This window comes from Musa acuminata, chromosome BXJ1-6 (genome assembly GCF_036884655.1).
Source record: "Musa acuminata AAA Group cultivar baxijiao chromosome BXJ1-6, Cavendish_Baxijiao_AAA, whole genome shotgun sequence".
NCBI classification, from domain to species: domain Eukaryota; kingdom Viridiplantae; phylum Streptophyta; class Magnoliopsida; order Zingiberales; family Musaceae; genus Musa; species Musa acuminata.
Genome location: NC_088332.1, coordinates 8,148,426 through 8,166,303, shown reverse-complemented (window position 1 = coordinate 8,166,303; position 17,878 = coordinate 8,148,426). Strand labels below are relative to the sequence as shown.

The 17,878-nt window shown below is 35.6% G+C and overlaps 1 protein-coding gene across 5 annotated transcripts in view; it reads right to left on the bottom strand.

The window, feature by feature from the left end:
- Window positions 1-17,878, bottom strand: part of LOC135676022 (serine/threonine-protein kinase ATM-like) — a 63,494-nt gene that overhangs the window by 35,714 nt on the left and 9,902 nt on the right. For 2 of the 5 annotated variants that reach the window (XM_065186773.1, XM_065186772.1), the window contains exons 13-29: window positions 16,576-16,659; window positions 16,307-16,348; window positions 16,096-16,166; window positions 14,503-14,551; window positions 11,214-11,285; window positions 7,257-7,394; window positions 7,071-7,166; window positions 6,804-6,991; window positions 5,657-6,260; window positions 5,497-5,565; window positions 5,224-5,388; window positions 3,649-3,774; window positions 3,428-3,555; window positions 1,744-1,900; window positions 458-504; window positions 308-371; window positions 8-82 (exon numbers count right to left, since the gene is read on the bottom strand). In XM_065186773.1, coding sequence (XP_065042845.1) covers window positions 8-82; window positions 308-371; window positions 458-504; window positions 1,744-1,900; window positions 3,428-3,555; window positions 3,649-3,774; window positions 5,224-5,388; window positions 5,497-5,565; window positions 5,657-6,260; window positions 6,804-6,991; window positions 7,071-7,166; window positions 7,257-7,394; window positions 11,214-11,285; window positions 14,503-14,551; window positions 16,096-16,166; window positions 16,307-16,348; window positions 16,576-16,659 — 2,175 coding nt within the window. Of the gene's footprint in view, window positions 1-7; window positions 83-307; window positions 372-457; window positions 505-1,743; window positions 1,901-3,427; window positions 3,556-3,648; window positions 3,775-5,223; window positions 5,389-5,496; window positions 5,566-5,656; window positions 6,261-6,803; window positions 6,992-7,070; window positions 7,170-7,256; window positions 7,395-11,115; window positions 11,187-11,213; window positions 11,286-14,502; window positions 14,552-16,095; window positions 16,167-16,306; window positions 16,349-16,575; window positions 16,660-17,878 lie in introns of those variants that run through there. The other 3 variants (XM_065186774.1, XM_065186775.1, XM_065186776.1) reach the window with 3 other exon arrangements.

Below are 17,878 nucleotides of genomic sequence, written 5' to 3'. Positions count from 1 at the left end.
AATTTACCTCAACTAGAGCCACTAAGCTCACTTCACAAGCTACCCAAGAAGCAAGAATTGATCCCATTAGTTGCTCCAGGTACTGGAAAGAAACCAATAAAGTGTTGGCTAGCATTATCATATAAGCTGTATAAGTGAAAAACACATGCTCTAAGTTCATTGATGCTACCAGGGATAATTATTAGAATTAAGTATCTTCATATTTTTCTCAACTTTTAGAATTCACATGCTCAAATTATTTTATTATAGTTTAGAAATGTGTAACTATTGATTAAGTAATGCAGTAAATCAATAACGAAGGAAGTACCTCACATCTAGAAGCATACTGGAGTCGTCTTGATAAATTATCAAAAAGAGCATATACCAGTTCCCTGGCAGAAATCACAGAAATGAAAGGAGTTTTACATGAAGAGAGTAAGTGAAGTATGCAAAAAAACCATGTATAAAAACTATGTACCTATGAGACGGATCCATAGCAGCTATCACACATATCATGAAGACAGCCTGCAAATTCACCTTGAATACTAAGCCAGGAAAAAAGTTCTACAGAACCAAAAAGTTTAAAAGTCGGCAGCTGAAAATTTCAAATTAATCACATCATGGTCAGCAGGTTCAACTGACCATGACATGCTTGTTGGAAAACACATGCATACATGAGGGACACATGTGCATGTCACCATAGGAAAAAGCACAAGACCCATCAATATTCTCAGTGTGCAACATATTCAATTATTTCTCCTTATTTTGTTAATTGTTCTTCAAGATTATGGCATTTCAACCATGTTTGATGATGATTACATTCAAGCACATTACTATTAGTACCTGATTATGTTGATGGACTATTTTACCTAAAATGGCATATAGGTAAACGACTGGTATAAGGTCCAGTACATACCAGTATACCAACATACAATATGCCAGTGTACTGACCTGCATGGACCAAAGAGGAAGAAGGAGAAAAGAGAGAAAGTGGGAGGAAGAGGAGGTGAAGGAAGCAGAGGAAGACTGGAAAACCAAAAAGGAGGAAAAAGAGACTGGAGGAAGAGGAGGAGATGTACCAAACCAGCAGGAGGAAGGGGGCAGCAAGGTGGTGGATTGACAACAAGAGAACAAAAGGAGAAGAGACAGAGGAGGGGAAAGATATCAATAATTAAAAAAAATAAATATATAGGGATACCAGGAGGTAGACCTACCACCCAATGTTAACAAACAGGACAATATGCCTGGTTTGGTAGCATTACCATGAAGTAACCTCCATTTTGGACCAGATCAAAAATCGCTCAACCTGAATCCTTTTTTTCTGGTCAGACCAGTATATACCAGTTAATAAGGATTGGGCTGGCCGATTTTAGTTAAAGGACATCGACAGAGAGCTAATATAGCTAAGATAACAAGACAGATGTCCCAGGTTCAAAAAAATATAAATTTCATCCTCAAACATCACATTCATCTTTTAATCACATGAATCTGTTACTATTGAAGACATAAGCAACTACATATTTGACAAAGCAATATTGAACAAAGTACTAATGCAAAAGCAATGAATTACTTGGTGAAATATATGGGGGAACTAGCAACAAGAATAAAAAATAACAACAAAGTCATCACATGAAAAAGAGCCTCAGACGCAATAATATAAATCTATGAATATCTAAATGCCAAAAAAACAAAATAATAAGAAAAGATTCAAAAGATAAAAAAAATAGATGAAAAACAAATTATTCAAATTCCATCATCAAGTACCTCGATTTCTATTTCCTCACTAGCAAAGGCAAGATGTGCTAAGGTAATAAGAGCAGTTTCTACAGCAAGAGCAGGCTGAGGACCAGCAGCAATGATATCTTCAGCTTTTATCCTCAAGTCTTTTGAACCCCTCACCATCTTGAAACCAAAATTCAAACTGAAAAAACAAGAAAAAGAACTAAGAAACAGAATGATTGTCACTAGGAAGACTGCAAGGCATATATAAAAGCCTAGAGTAACGGCATATTAACAGTGGATGCAAATTAAAAAATAGGCACACAACTTAAATTCCTGACAAGATGCAGTGCAACAAACTCCAAGTTGAAAAAACATAGATTCTTTTAATTTTGCAGTTCCAAATATAATTCAATAAATCACAGTTTAGAAACCGTAATTTTTCAGACAAATGCAACTATGTTGAGTCATATTTCTTAAGACTTAACACATTGAGCTAATGCAATTAATATGATTGGCTCTCTTTTAGCATGACAAGTTCATGTCTTTCATAGGCAAGCACGGTGTTCTACCATATTATTGCTGCACAAACAAGTGGAAAGACCTGCAAAATGGTTGCATATATGCATGTCCCATGAAATAGCATACAGAAAAGACACTTAGGCATATCCCAGGCACACAACAGTACAGAAAAACTCCTATCATCTAACCGAAACAACAGTTGGCTAAAATATAAAAAATATCATTTGGACTAGAACTGTAAATGATGTATTCATATTTTGGATGTAGGCACTTTTCCTTTTTAATGTCTCTCTTCTGCTAATTTCCTCCTGAAAACTAAAAATATACCCTACAGCAGTAAAATTTTAGTGTCTAATTCCTCAATTTTTCACTCTTAAACAATAGAAAAACAAAAACAAAATAGCAAAATAAACAAATTTGATTACTATTTGAACTGAAAGTCATGATCAAAAAATATTACTGATGCCTAGTTTATCCTTAGATGTTGATAATTACAATCACAGTATCCAAGTTATATATTGCAGTAACCATAGAAGATAAATTTGACAAGAGTTCCTACGGAAACACTATGTACCAAGGTGATATCCCCAAGAAGGAAACAGGGGCAGAAGAAAGATCTATACTTCTCAAAGGTGGGAGCATGAGAGCAAGCAAGAAACAGAGGAGAGTCAAAAAGAATTAGTAGGATCCATATAAGATGTGACATATAGGAATGAACTCAATCAAAAATATATCAACTTGATAAACTAAAACAAAACAGACAATACTTAAAGAGCATTGCATGCATCCAGCAATTGTTCAAGTTTAAAAACATTAATAAAGACAAAATGCAGCATCCAAGTATCATAAAAATTACGAAATATAGGGAAGGGACACAAATTTAAAAAAAAACTTATGAATTGAATTGTACACATTAAAATTCATAACAATATATAATAAAAATAAAATTTTAATTAACATACAGTGTAGCATCCAAAGTTAGATGACAGATACATAAGAAATCAAAATAAAGTAAATAACACTAAAATTGTCAAAGAAAAAAAGGGGGAAAACCAAGGAATGCAATTTCACCCCATTTGGTATTGTTTGCAAGGTGCAGCAAAGTGCCTCTCATTGCCTATCTTAGGGTCTAGTTGATCGAGTAATCTATCTTTTAAATTCAATAATAATACATTATTCCAATTAGTAGGTAGAATAAAAATCATACCAAATATCATGGAACAACTCGTTATGACCATCCCATGTATGAAAAAGGAGACCAATTTTTCTTGCTAAAAAGAGTCTAACCCGATAATCGGGATCTTGAAGCATCACTAGAAGTCGTCCAACCATAACCTGACAGCAATGCATCAAAAACAGCAACATGACACTAGTACAAATATAGGAATTTTTAAATACCAACAAATGATAAAACATGTAGGAAATCACCTGGGCAGATTGAGGCTCCAGCAAAACAGAACAACAAATGCAATTAATCAGCTCAATACGAGCATACCAATCAGGAAGTCCAAACTCAGCAACTCTATTTAGTGTGTTACAGAGAGTACTTAAGTTCTGCAAATACCATTGCAAGCATATAAACAAAAACAAGAACCATTATGCAAGAATGTAAGTTATACATGGAACAAAACAGAAGTCATAACAGCCAGCAGACAAAAATATTTTTATGAAGTCAAAACAAAGTATTTCAAGTGACAGAAGTCACCTTACTTTCATTACAGCAAATATCAAACAAATAAGGGGGAGTATCTGAAAGCATCAGATTCCAGCACAGATACATGGGTACAGGAAATTGTTTAAAGTTTCTGTGCTCTGTAAATTTTTCCAAGACTAACATAATTTAACTAGGTAAGTATATCTTGACCATTATTGCAAAACAAATTTGAAAAATCAAGAACCAAAAAAGGCTCAACATGTTCAAAACCTATGGGATTGGTATCAATGGTGTAACATGAAACAAAAAGGTTGATTAATCAATGCTACATACTGCAATGTTTACACAGTATGATCAAGTGCAGGGATGTCCATCATACACGTCAGGAATCACATCCATTATGTGGTTCAGGATCTAAAACCGTCTAGACACTTTCCATTGTCACAACAGCAGCAAAGTTAGATGTCTCAAGTCTCAACTAAGGGACCATCATCTCGTGCTATGCTGGTACTAGAGTGTAAGTCATAATTGACTTAATTTTAGCCTAAGAGTATGATAATGGTCCTAGTTGTACCAAAACTTCAAGAGAAAGACACTACTCACCTTAACAACATGCGATTAGGCAAATCAGCCCAAATAATGGTCCCATTTGAGTCTAATCTTAAGAAAAATACATTAACCACCACTAACTATTATCGACATAAGAATAATAAGCATCTGATTATGTCAAATGATCACTAAAACATAGAAAAAATATAAATACTTTAATTAAAGAGAATTTTCACTGAATCTCAAGTTTGAACCCCTCTAATGAAAAGCATGATTTAGTAATCATCAATTAGGATGTTTAACCAAGTTAGAGTAGAGAAAGATTGAGAAAGTGACTGAGAAAGAGAGGGAGAAAGAGTAAGGGGGAGTGAAAGAGGAGGGAGGGGCTTTAAAGTATGAATGGATTGGACTAGACGACTAGTACAATCAACCGATCAGGTCAAGCAAACGGGGGATACACGAGTTCGATCGGTAACCGATCATCTCGGGCAATACAAGAGGCATAATCTTGCAATTGCCCAAAACAGAGTGGTCCGCATACCAACCATTAGGAGGACGGGTACATGCCACCCATTTTGTACCGTTTCGGGTGGTGCCCCAATCCGACCCTCAACAACCCAGTGTAAGTTGAGTAAATTTAGCATCATTAATCTAAATGAAGTCAAACCACAAACTACACATCGATGACCACACAGCACAAAACAACATATTAACATAGTTGAAGATTTTACAGTCTGACCGTTATTCAAACGGATGCAGCCAAAGTAACAGCACACAGTTTTTAACTTTTCTAATCATACCTCATCGGTCATCCTTTCATCCATGCATTGTATAGCTTTGGTATTATTTCCAGTTGAAGAGATTGACTTTAAAGAACCCAACAGAACACGGATGCAAGTCAAAATATTTACATAAAAGAACTTTAGATTTCCATCATTTTCTGTCAATTTACCAATCATACTAACCTGCAAGATAGTTAAGATAAGAAACCAACTTTTTTTACTTGATCAGATTATAATACAAAAGTACAAAAACCAATTGTCATCATGAAATAACAAGGACCTTTATCATACCAAGGCAGATGATCTTCCAGCAGGACCAGGAAAATACTTGCAAAGATTAAACAGAATACTTTCACAAACCTATCATAAGAAAGACATGGTCAGTTAACATCCCAAAATCGTAATTAATTGAACAAATAGAAACAGACATCTTAGGATAAACAGATGCTACCTTAGAATCATTTTCTCTCCCCATTAAATCAAACAAGACTTCCCATGTACGGAACGGTAATACTGAAGAAAAACTTGAAATCATAGAAACCAAGTGTAGCTTCCACAACAAAGGTGAAGTGATCAACTTTCTCCCCCCACTCATGGCCACAGAATCCATATCTTCGAAACTTTCATCAGCATCAAGCTCCATGTCAACAATTCTGACATTAAATTCAGCCATAGAATCCTGCAGAGAATCCACAGAAGATATAGGTAGCTGTTGAATCTCAGCATCAGAAACCGGATCAGTTGGAAACTTTGACAACACATCAAATAGCTTAGCAAAAGCCACCAATAGTTTCTCAATAGCTTGTGTGATCCTACCAAGTGGGACACAATCAGTGCAATCATCGCCATCCTTAAGCTTAAACAGTGGTGAGGATAATAAGCTACGAAGAGAGGAAGCATTGGTGCCAGCAGAGTCAAGAATGAAACTTAAATTAACAGAACCATCACAACTCATTTCATTGCACTTATCGTCGATCACTGAAACAATATGGTCCAAAATCTCTGTCAGAAAATCAATCACCTTAGGGAGGATTAAGAACTTATCTTCGCTGAGCCTGTAGAATGAGACACATTAAACGAGGATTTCATAAGGAAGCATAAGATGCTTATGATAATTACCAGAAAACAACTAAAACAGTTAAGGAAGCAGATGAAGTCATCACAAGGGCAAACCACAGTATTTATCATAAAACCTAGGTTAAACTTATAACTCTACATGATGCTTAGATCACAATATTTTTCTCAGCCAGACTACATCAGAGACAACAGTAAGAACTAATAGACTGTGATGACTTTACCAATAAGAAACTCCTACAGTGCTAAAACATAATTCTCATATTTGAAAATAAAAATGGAAGAGCACAAAAGCCACCAAATTTGACGATTGAGAACGTCACTAACACCAATATGATTCTTTAGTGCCAATTGGTAACAATAAACTGTAAACCAAATAGTCAGAGAAAAATAAGCAACGGAAAGAGTAGCAGATTAAGAATTAAAGAGCAAAATACACAACAAAAATAGCAATGACTCAAAAGAAATAATAAAATATAAAGAAAAGACAGCTACGTGACTATACATCAGAGGGAACAGCTGACCTTGCTAGTAATGAGCAGTAGATGCTATTGCACAAAAGGGAACACAGAGAGAAAAAAAATGAAAGAACCGTTTCCCCAAACTCCCCCTTCGAAGTCAGAAAATCAGATATATGTTCCTCAAATTCATGTATCAATGGCCGTCTAATCTGCTTGGGAAGACGTACACAACTACACCAATTGGTTTTCTCCTAAAAAATGATTATCAAGGGTTTAAAATACTTTCAAAAGACTGAGTTGAGAAAATAAATGAACAAAGCAATGGTGCACCTCAGTAGAAGATTCTGATTCTATTTCTGCTAAAGATTCCACAGAACATTCTAAAACTTCCTCTGGGTGTTCCAGCTCATCCTTCACCAGAAACAGCTGCTAATGCCAAATTATTTATATTAATAAAAACAAAATATCAATCATAAACCAGCCCCAATACGATATATTGACAAGTGCAAAAAATACCTTATTACAATCTTTGTTGGGTCTTGTAAACATGGATAAGCCTCCAGAAAGAGGTGCTAAAGTTGCACAACCAGCACAAAGAGCAAATATGGCTTCAGGAATAAGAGAAACCATTTGCTCGTTCCAAAAACTAGCTTGCTGCAATTTAAGATAAGTTACTATAGTTGCAGAAAATATTTGACCTTGAAATGAGAAACAAAATAGGAAACCAAGTGCCAAAGAACTTGAAGCAGAATTCAAGCATAATATATATCAAGGTTCGCAATACCGTACCGTACCGGAGTTTCGACCTGGGCTCGGTACCGGTATGGTACGGTATACCGCTGTATATTCAGGCGTGCCGAGCGCTACAGTGCTACAGTATTGCTACAGCGTCGGAACAGTAACCTATGGTCCGTGTACCGAAAGTCTGTCGGACCGATACGTACTGCCCGTACCGGACGGTACGGACCGATACTGCAAACCATGATATATATACATACATATATATACATACATATATGTGTGTGTACATATAAATGTATAAGCATATATATATATACATATATATACATATATAGCACACAAATCAGATTTACTATAAGAAGGTTCACACCTATAGAAGTTATATCTTAACATATCAAATAGCAGAACAAAGTTACAAAAAAAATAGCCATGCATTTTTAATAATGTTGCATGCATAAGTGACCACAAAATCATCATACAACTTCTTCAGTCTCCTATTTCACCTCAATCATCATGCCACATAATCACATGATTGTTTGTCAAGTCTCTCACAGGGTTTTTAACACACACTGGAAAACATCAAAGGCGTCATAGTTTCACCATATTTTTCTAACCCATATTTCACCTCAAAGCTAAGTTTTTCTAACCCATATTTCACCTCAAACCATCATGATCTCATTCTAGGGAATATTTTTTTTCTGATAGAAATGTTAACACAGATTTTTAGTCATAAAAGTGTTGATGTCTATCAACCGACATAAAGTAGGATGAAGGTACATACCATAATGTTATACCAAGGACATGCCCAAGCAATGGAGGCTGACCAATTGACATATCCAATGCCACAACACATACAGAAGTGACATTATATCTAGTACTGCTTACATGGATCCCTAAGTAAATTCCTGATCTCTAAATATTAAAGACTTTAGCTAGGTGTATCTACAAATTATCTATACTGACGGTGGCTCCTTTTGCAGGGATCTAATGCCAGGAAGTTCCATCACCGATCCTATTTTATTCATATTTTACTTCACAAATTTCTATTCATCAATCATCACATAAATAATGTCATCAAACAAAAGCAAAACTATGAAACTGTTCTAATCATGGTATGCAGTACCGAATGGTACCGCCTGATATGGGCGGTACGTATCGGTCTGACGGCATACCGGTACATAGACCGCTCGGCACCGCTACAGTATTATACTGTAGTGGTGCTACAGGGTATGCCCTAGTGTACCGCTCGGTACACCGGTACCGTATCATACAGAGCCAACCTCGAAACACCGGTACGATACAGTATTGCATACCTTGGTTCTATGCACTTCGATTATTATAGATCAACATCAAAACTTGGATTTTGAACAAACAAAAAATATACTTTTTTTTGCTTTGGTGATGGGCAAGTTATAACTAAAGAAAATCAACATAGATCAACTAATTTTCTACTTTGATACAAGATTGGTCAGCCATCCACCCGTACCGGGCGATAAAATTCGGTATTGCAAATCTTGTATATATATATATATATATAATTCGGTGACATCGCCTCTCTTCTCCCAAGCGGGGCGACGTTGCCTCGTTTATATATATATATATATATATATATATATATATATATATATATATATAAGGCGACATCACATCGCCTTGGCGACGTCGCCTTTTCCTTCTCCCACGCAGGGCAATATCGCCTCGTTTATATATATATATATATATATATATATATATATATATATATATATATATATATATATATATATATATATATATATATTTGTTTTTTTTTTTTTTTTTTGTTCCGTCCAGTAACGGGTGGTCCGTGTACCGATAAACTGGCGGACCGATACATACCGCCCATACCGGACGATATTATTCGAAATTGCATACCTTACTTAAGACACCACCTAGGCATCTACACAAATCATCTAATGACCATTGGGTTTAAATAAATTTTATAAAAAAAAAAGACACTACATCACTAATCCAAACAACAACAATGTAACAGAATAACCAACAGCTGACAACAACTGGTTGTGATGTCCCAACTATAAATGGATATTTTACCTCCATTGAGTGCTGTGAAATGCAATATTTCTATTTAAATGAAGAGCCCATTATACAAACCAAGGTTTTAAAAAGAGCTCATATACAAGTCAAAGTTCAAAAGACCACAAACGTTTGACCCCAACTATTTTGTAAACTGACTGACAATAAAAAATCTTCTTCCACTACTCTAATTCTCCTTCCCACCACATTGTTGTCTCCTTCCCGCCACCATTCCTCTTCCTTTGCTACTTGTCTATGTCACCCCGTTGCTGCCCCTTCCTCTACTGCATAATGACACCTCTAAAAGATCAAATCCTTGAGGATCTAGAAATTTCATTTACATGTACATTCAATATCTCTTGATGCTTCTCCCACTATACAGTTTTCATATCCTACTAGTAAACAAGTATATTACAAAGCCATTTTTGACTGGGGCTTTTCACATATATTTAATAATATACAAATATAATTACCCCCCAAAATTGACCCTAAAGAATAGATTTGAAATGCACAAAAACTCCCCTGACATTCATCTACAAACAACAGATTAATCGCAAACCAAGCTTCCAGAAGGAACTTGTGCCCTATCTTAAAAATGGGGTAACTTTTGTGAAAATTATTGCCACTTAATATGGTATTATCATAAATCTTACCCTCTATCAATGGGACACTTGCTATGTATTAATACAAATGGGTATATCAATTTCATTTTACACAAGAATGAATATAATTACACAAAATGACAATTTAGCAAGAAAAATATAATTAGCCAACTTAGAGGGCACTGTAGAGAAAAGAACTCTTCTGACACAGTGATGACATGAAAATATATGGACACAGTAAACAAGCTATGTTCAGACTTCAGACAAAAACACACAAACATCATTATGGAAAAGTTTGGAGATCAATGCTTAATCATTAAATCAGCAACACAAGCACCATTTAAAAATAGCTGTAAGTCCTACAAGTATTTAAAAGAGAACATTATTTAATACCAAGGTTTAATTTCGTATTATACTGCCGTTTCGAGCTTTGTTCAATACGGTACGATACGAGCATACCAAGCGGTACATCAAGGTATACCACTCGATATATATATAATATAAATATATAAAAATATAAAAAATAATATAAAAAATAAAAAAGGAGGTGTACACTGCCTAGACGACGTCACCTCCTTTTCTTCTCCTCGTCGCGTCAGATGAGGACGCGCACGTTACCACCCAGTAACGTGTATGTTACCGACTTGTTTTGAGCGGTAACGATTGAAATGTCGATCGTTACCACCCGATTTAGCCATGTATCATCCGTTACAAGGTTAGATCAATGGTACTGCCCGGTACCGAGCAGCTCACGTACCAATCTGTTGGCAGACCGGTACATACCATCCGATACGGATGGTATCATTCGAAATTAAAATCCTTGTTTAATACATAACTGTAATATTATAATTTATTCACTGTTCATAATCAAGAGTGGAAATGACTGCATACAAAACAGCATAGCAAGTTATTCTATGTTCATGACATTGAAGAATTCAGATGTAGGTACTCAATAAGAAAAGGATCATTTGATGGTATACCTAAAAGCAATTAGAACAGTAAAATATCAGCATATGCTTGCACAGGTGGCTATAACTTGCAAAAAAATAACCTGCAAGATAATCTCAAGAAACACAACCTTGAAGTCAAATAATTCCATAGTTGCTCTGAGTAAATCTTTTCTAAGATACAGAATGTCTCTAAGATCACCCTGCATTGTCAATAAAGCTTAAAATAAGTTTGACAATAATATAAGAACAAACGTAAAATGGATCTTAACCATAAATTAACAAAAAAAAAGGCCATGGTGTTCTATTTTATGCAAAGGTAACCAGAAAATAGACACTGAAATATAAATTTTCCGATAAATTTAGCTAATAAGTTCATATCTACCCATATCAAGTACATATTGAAGCAATTAAGGCAATCCCTAGAAACTAAAGGTTTTAAATTAAGTAAGAGTGCAACTTTAATAATACTAGGATAGATAGGAGAATATAGTTAAGTTGGTTAGACAAGAAGTTTCTTTAAGTAAAAGTCTTAGGTATTATTATTCAATAAGATAGAAAGATCCAAGGTTTGCAAAACCATACCGTGTTGTCCAGTACAAGCAGTATGTACCGGTCCGCCAGTAGACCGACACACATACCGCCCGCTACCGAGAGATATCAAGCTTTTGGCCTCGTATCGAGCAGTAACAATCGAAATTTCAAACATTACTGACCTGTACCAGCTGATACCAATCGATTTCGAGGGTAAAGCTTTATCTCATTATATCGTCAGATCACAATCAAAGCCTCTTTCACAAACAAGCTCTCGCCCCAAAGAAAAAGGAAGGGATTGTCTGAGGGAACCACACACTGATAGTCTATGGCAGTCGGGTTCTACCTTTTGTCAAGAGCCAATGGCCAGGCAGAGAAGAAAACCCTAGAAATGCATCGAGGATTGAGAGCCCACCACGGCCCGGTGGAGAGAGGAGACCGCCACCACCGATGTCAACGGGAGCTTCGGAGGCTACTAGAATCGATGAGGTCGGCCGAGCTCTTTTCAGCGTCGATAAGCGTTAGAGAAGAAGAAACCTAGGAGCAAAGCGCGATGCCATGGCCGCTCGAGGTTGCCAAGCAAGGCACACGATGGGATTTAGTGGAGGCCAACGCGCGGTCCTCGACGAATATAACCCCGTAAAGTAAGAGAAGCATTAGGGGGATCGAATTAGGAAAATCTTGGTTCACATCGCATTTGGATTAGGCCATGTCATGCTTGAGTCGAACCAAATTGTAAGTGAACTGAGCTACAATCTTGAACCAAAAGCTCTAATTTCATGTGATATTTTATTAGTCAAAGATTCATCAGAGATTAAAGTATTATTTTACACATGCCACCCAAGATTCAGATCATGGAACTCAACAAGGTACTAGTCAAGTTTAGGCACAAAAAGGGAAGGGGAAGGGGAAGTCAGTGGATATTTTTGACAAGATGCGACAGAGCCTACATGACGTAAACACAAAACGAGGCTCATCGAATTCACAATCGTCGTATTATGGAGAATTTTACGACCAACAGTAGTATGGTGAAAGTTGATCATACTTCTCTGAGCAACAGTACGATATGAAGCAACAGATCAATAGTGAACGTAGAAGTTCTGACATTCACCAATACATGCCTTAGGAGCCGCCTCGAACACATGTGATTCATGACGATCAGACCATCAGCACATTGATGCACCAATGGGATACGACGTATCAATAGACTATGTCGTGTGATCAATTTCAGGATTGAGTTTGACAAACATATCATATTGATATACAGATACATAGGATTAAAGGACCCCAATCCACTGCCCATGGAGAATCGTCATTCGTTTTAGTGGTAGAATCAAGTATATCTACACATATGATTACTTAATTAATTTGAATCTTAAAGTTTAAATTGTATACAAAATAATCTAACAATTCAAAAAAAATTTCTGTAGACAATTTAATACTAACGAAAGGACGAACCGAACCGAACCGAAATTACGAACCTTGCACAAGGCTACTCCTCAAAGTCCGAAAAAGGCATGTGGCACTATTCTTACCTAATTTACATTAGTTTTGTTAAAACTATACTAAATGTATATTTATTTCTAACTTAAAAACACTATCCTAACTTTTTTTTATTTTTCAGATATTTTCAGAAGGTTTTATGCCTTTTTGATGTGTACCGCTCGATACACTGGTACTATACGAGATTAAAAACCTTGGAAAGATCAATGAAGATATTATTCATAGAGTAAAAGCTGGATGGTTAAAATGACAAGAGGCATTAGGAGTCTTGTGTGATCATCGGATACCTTTAAGATTAAAAGAAAAATTTTATACGACAATTATAATACCAACAATGCTTTATGGATCTGGGTGTTAGATAGTTAAGAAACAATATATACAGAAAATTTATGTTGCTGATATGAAAATGTTGATATGGATGCGTGGAGTTAATAGAAAAGGTAGGAAAAAAAATTCTTTTATTCATGAACAACTAGACATCATTTCGATAGAAAATAAAATGAGAAAAAATCATTTAAGATGGTATGAGCATATACTATGAAAATAAAATGAGACCTCCGGATGTAGGAGTCATAAGAGGTGAAATAATTAATATTAATAACACGAGAAGAGATAGAGAAAGACCCAAAAAGACTTTAATAGAAACTATAAATAAATATTTAAGTACTCTAAACTTAACTAAGCATATGGTTTTTTAAATATCTCAATGGCGACAAAAGATCCATGTAGCCAACCCCAAATAATTAGGACTTATAAGTTTAATGGTGATGTTGTTGTTGATCCCTTGCCATTGAGAGGTGGTGTATCAACACATACCAAGCCGTATCGATCCCTAGTTGGACTGATGTATCGACAAATACCAATGACTCAAAGAGGAAGGGGCAGTGGAGGAAAAGGATGGAGGAAGGAGGAGAAAGGGGAAAGAAGAAGATGAGGTGGTTAAGGAAGAGGACGAGGAGGAAGAGAAACAAAGAAGAAGAGAAAGCAAATGGGGCAACGGAGGAAGATGAGGAAGGAAAATGAGGAAGGAGGAAGAGCGAAGAGGTAGGAGGATAAGGAAGAAGAAGAGGAGAACGAGGAGAAGACGAGGAGGAAGCGTACCCGTCGAAGGTGCATAATAAGCAAAGGGCAAAATGCAATAGTAGTAGGAGGCGAAATGGGAGAATAAGGCTTGCATTCACATTAAGAGGGCTCGTGAATATGAGCCCTAAAGAGTATTAATCAAATATCTTCTTAATAGATCGGACTGAACCACTCAAAACGAGGGCAATACCGGTTCACACTCGAACGAGTATGTAATGCATGTTTCGTACCGATTGGGGCAAAACAACGGTCCATGATAAATAGTAACACTGCAAAAATAGCAAATGATGAAGTACATACATTAGCACCTGCTCGAGAGAAATAGCAAGCGATGAAGTACAAAGTAGACCTACAATGGTTTTCAACAAGTTGAATATGGTAAGCAAGTAATTATCATATAATGTAAATTTCTAAAAATTTGCACAATTACATTTGATAAAAAAATTAACTTATACATTACATCATCCTTGTATCACATAATTAAATAAATAAAAGTTAAGCTTACCAAGTGCAACACTCAAGTCTCTCAATATTGATGTAACTGATCTTTTGAGAAAAAAAAATTAAAATTAGAAAATGAACAATTTAACAGCATCAAAATCCCTCCATTACACAATCATCATTTTTTATTTCTTTGGCTGATGGCAATTATGATAAAACAGCTAGTTGGAAGGATGGTTAAAATATTACAAACTAAAAGTATACTAATTTGTTATATGCCAACAAGACAGCATCATGAATGAACCAGTATATAATCCAGTTGATTTTCATCTTTGTAAATTTTTGTTAAACCCATAATAGCAAGCAAAGTGCAGTCTGCATATACAATTAATCCGGGGAAGAGTTCAAATATGGTAGTTCTTCTAGGCCCTTAATCATCGATGTTAAATATCATATCAGCATTGGTACAGTCTACCAATTCGACCCAATGTGTCATTCCAGATTATTCCATTTGAGTTTCTTTTTTACATCAAGAAATCCAATGCTGCTAGCACCAATAGTAGTAGTGGTAACATTCCATTAGCTTATAAATCTAATTGAAGTGCTAATAATATCATACTATAAATTTAAAAAAATGCCACATCAAAATCATAGTATTGTGTTTCTACTCAACCTTGCTTGTTCCATCATAGTAATTGTTTGGTCAAGGAAGAGTAGAAGTCAAGTTCAAATTTCAAACTGAGAGTACCTATTGTCTGCTATTGTGTGCTTAATTATAAAAATCAAAATTCTGAACATGCATTTATAACATGATTTTAGAAAGCATATCATCAAAAGAAAACTGTCCCATTAATGAAGAGAAGCGATTAACCATATCTTCGACTTGAGGACACTGAAATGTTGAAGATGACTTGAGCAGTAATAAAAACTTGACAAATCAAATTATATTAATATGAAAACATGTCCTATGGCTTTCTTTCCTCTCACTGGGAATGAAATTTCACTATTTGCAGAAGAATATTATGTGTAGTAGTCAAATGTTACTGTACAAAATTTGCCCATTGTGACACCATACCTTTATCACAATTGCTTCCACTAAGACAAAAGCATTGAATCAGACAATAAAATAGGAGACAATAAGAAACGTAACCCATTACAATTAAAACAAAATGGGAGAATATCTTGGAGCAAAACCTTCTAGTCTTTATGGGAAATACACTATGAGACCCATATAAAAAGATAAATGCAAAAAATTATAATTCCAAATTTTTTTATATTTAGAAAACCAAGCTTTCAGAAATTGACACATGTTGAAGTCAGCAAAACATAAAAAGCTGTGCATTTAGCACGAGTGCAAATGGGTCAACCTAATAGATTGAAACAGTATCCTTTAAGGTAACCTCGACATTCAACAGAATGACTAGTACATTTGAAAAAGAAGAGAACACATACTCTGAAGGCATGCGCTTAAATATCCTAAGGTTCCATACATCTAGAGGCATGACAGCTACACTAGCTTGGTCCTGAAACATGAATACAAAATGTAGATTGGACGAAAAAAGTGACTGTATAAAACATTAATCCTAAATGTAAATTGAACGAGAGAAGTGACTGTATCAAAGCATGTGATCTCAAACTTATCCATAATTGCACAACAGCTTACTCTCTTAATCATATTGCCAAGTAGTGTCAAAGCAGCGTCAATCTGCAAGCAAACAACTTAGTTTAGAGATAAAAGCAGCACTAAGTGCAAAGCTACCAAGAGAAAAATATCTAAGTGCCAAAGAACCAGCTTAGTTAATTATAGACAGAAGTATTATTAAAAGATGACACTATAAATTAAGTGATGCGACAGAAAAAACAAAATAGACCGGCCAGAAATGCAATTAGCAATATTAGAAAGATAAAACCAATAATGGAAGTATAACTCACAATTGAGGAGAAACTACTAAAAGAAGGTATTCCACGCATCAAACAGCTCCATATATCTTGCCAACCATTTTTAACTAACAAAACCTTTAAAATAAAAGACATCTTGATTCAGTCAAGCTCATAGGAGGAATAACAAAAAAATTTAGCAGCACTATCTTTAACAAACATAGCATGTCATGCATTTAATTGATGAGATTGCTGAAAAGCAACAAGTTTGTTTATATGCACAGAAAACTGACATATAAACATATGAATTGACATGCACCAAAGCCAAGTTCAGAAAACTGGTATAAAATTAAAAAAGAGAAAAGACAGGCATCAATCCATCAATAACTTTGAAGGATATCAGCAATAAGCCAAACCAATAATTAAGTGCCAAAAGCCTTTGCAATAGAAAATTTTGAGAGCCAAAAGTTCATAATGCCAAATTGATATGGTGGCTTCTAGAAGCAATTAAGACATACTTGGAATAAAATATTTTGCCAAAAGGAACTATTAATTACAAGAGCTCGAAGTATTGGTTCTTTTTGCTCAACTCTATTTCCGCCAAGTTTTGAGACTCAATCAATGAACAGGATGTCTACCATTGGAACAAAGAACTCTGATTTTTTTCAAACAGGCTAAAAGATCAATAAGCCAAATATGCCTCTGACAGATAGAATTTTGTTTCTGCATTGAAATATGTAAAATATTATACATACTATCTAGCAAGTTATGATGTCAAATTCCCTAAGATGTCAATAATAGAATACAATTAAACCAAGAGAGTAATGTCAATCTTGTAATTTTGTAGGTAAGCAAGTAAACGGACATCATATATGTAAAACAGTATACAGATCAATGACAGTATGTTTGATGAAGGTTATATAATCTAACGATCGATGATTGCCTTTTCGGGTACCAGACCCGTTTTGGCACTTTGTCAGACTGATACGTACCGATCTGCACCAGTGTATCGATACACGGTGCACCGGTGCGTACTAGTGGTTCGGCAAGGAAGCAAAAGTGGGAGAAGAGGAAGGGGCAGTCGAGGAACAGAGGAGGAAGGAGGAAGGAGGAAGAAGGAAGAAGAGGAAGTGAAGGAAGAAAAAGAAGAGGAAGAACCTAAGCAGCAATGGCGAAGCGGCAACGGTGAGGCGGCGGCATCTTACACGAGAAGAGGGCTTGCGTTCGTGAGCACTGTTTTTTTTTCTACTTTTTAATGCTGATTTGGACAAGGCCCCATTATTATTATTATTTTTATTTTATTTTAACTGGACCACCTGAAAAGGGGTGGTCCACATATTGGACCATACCCGAAACG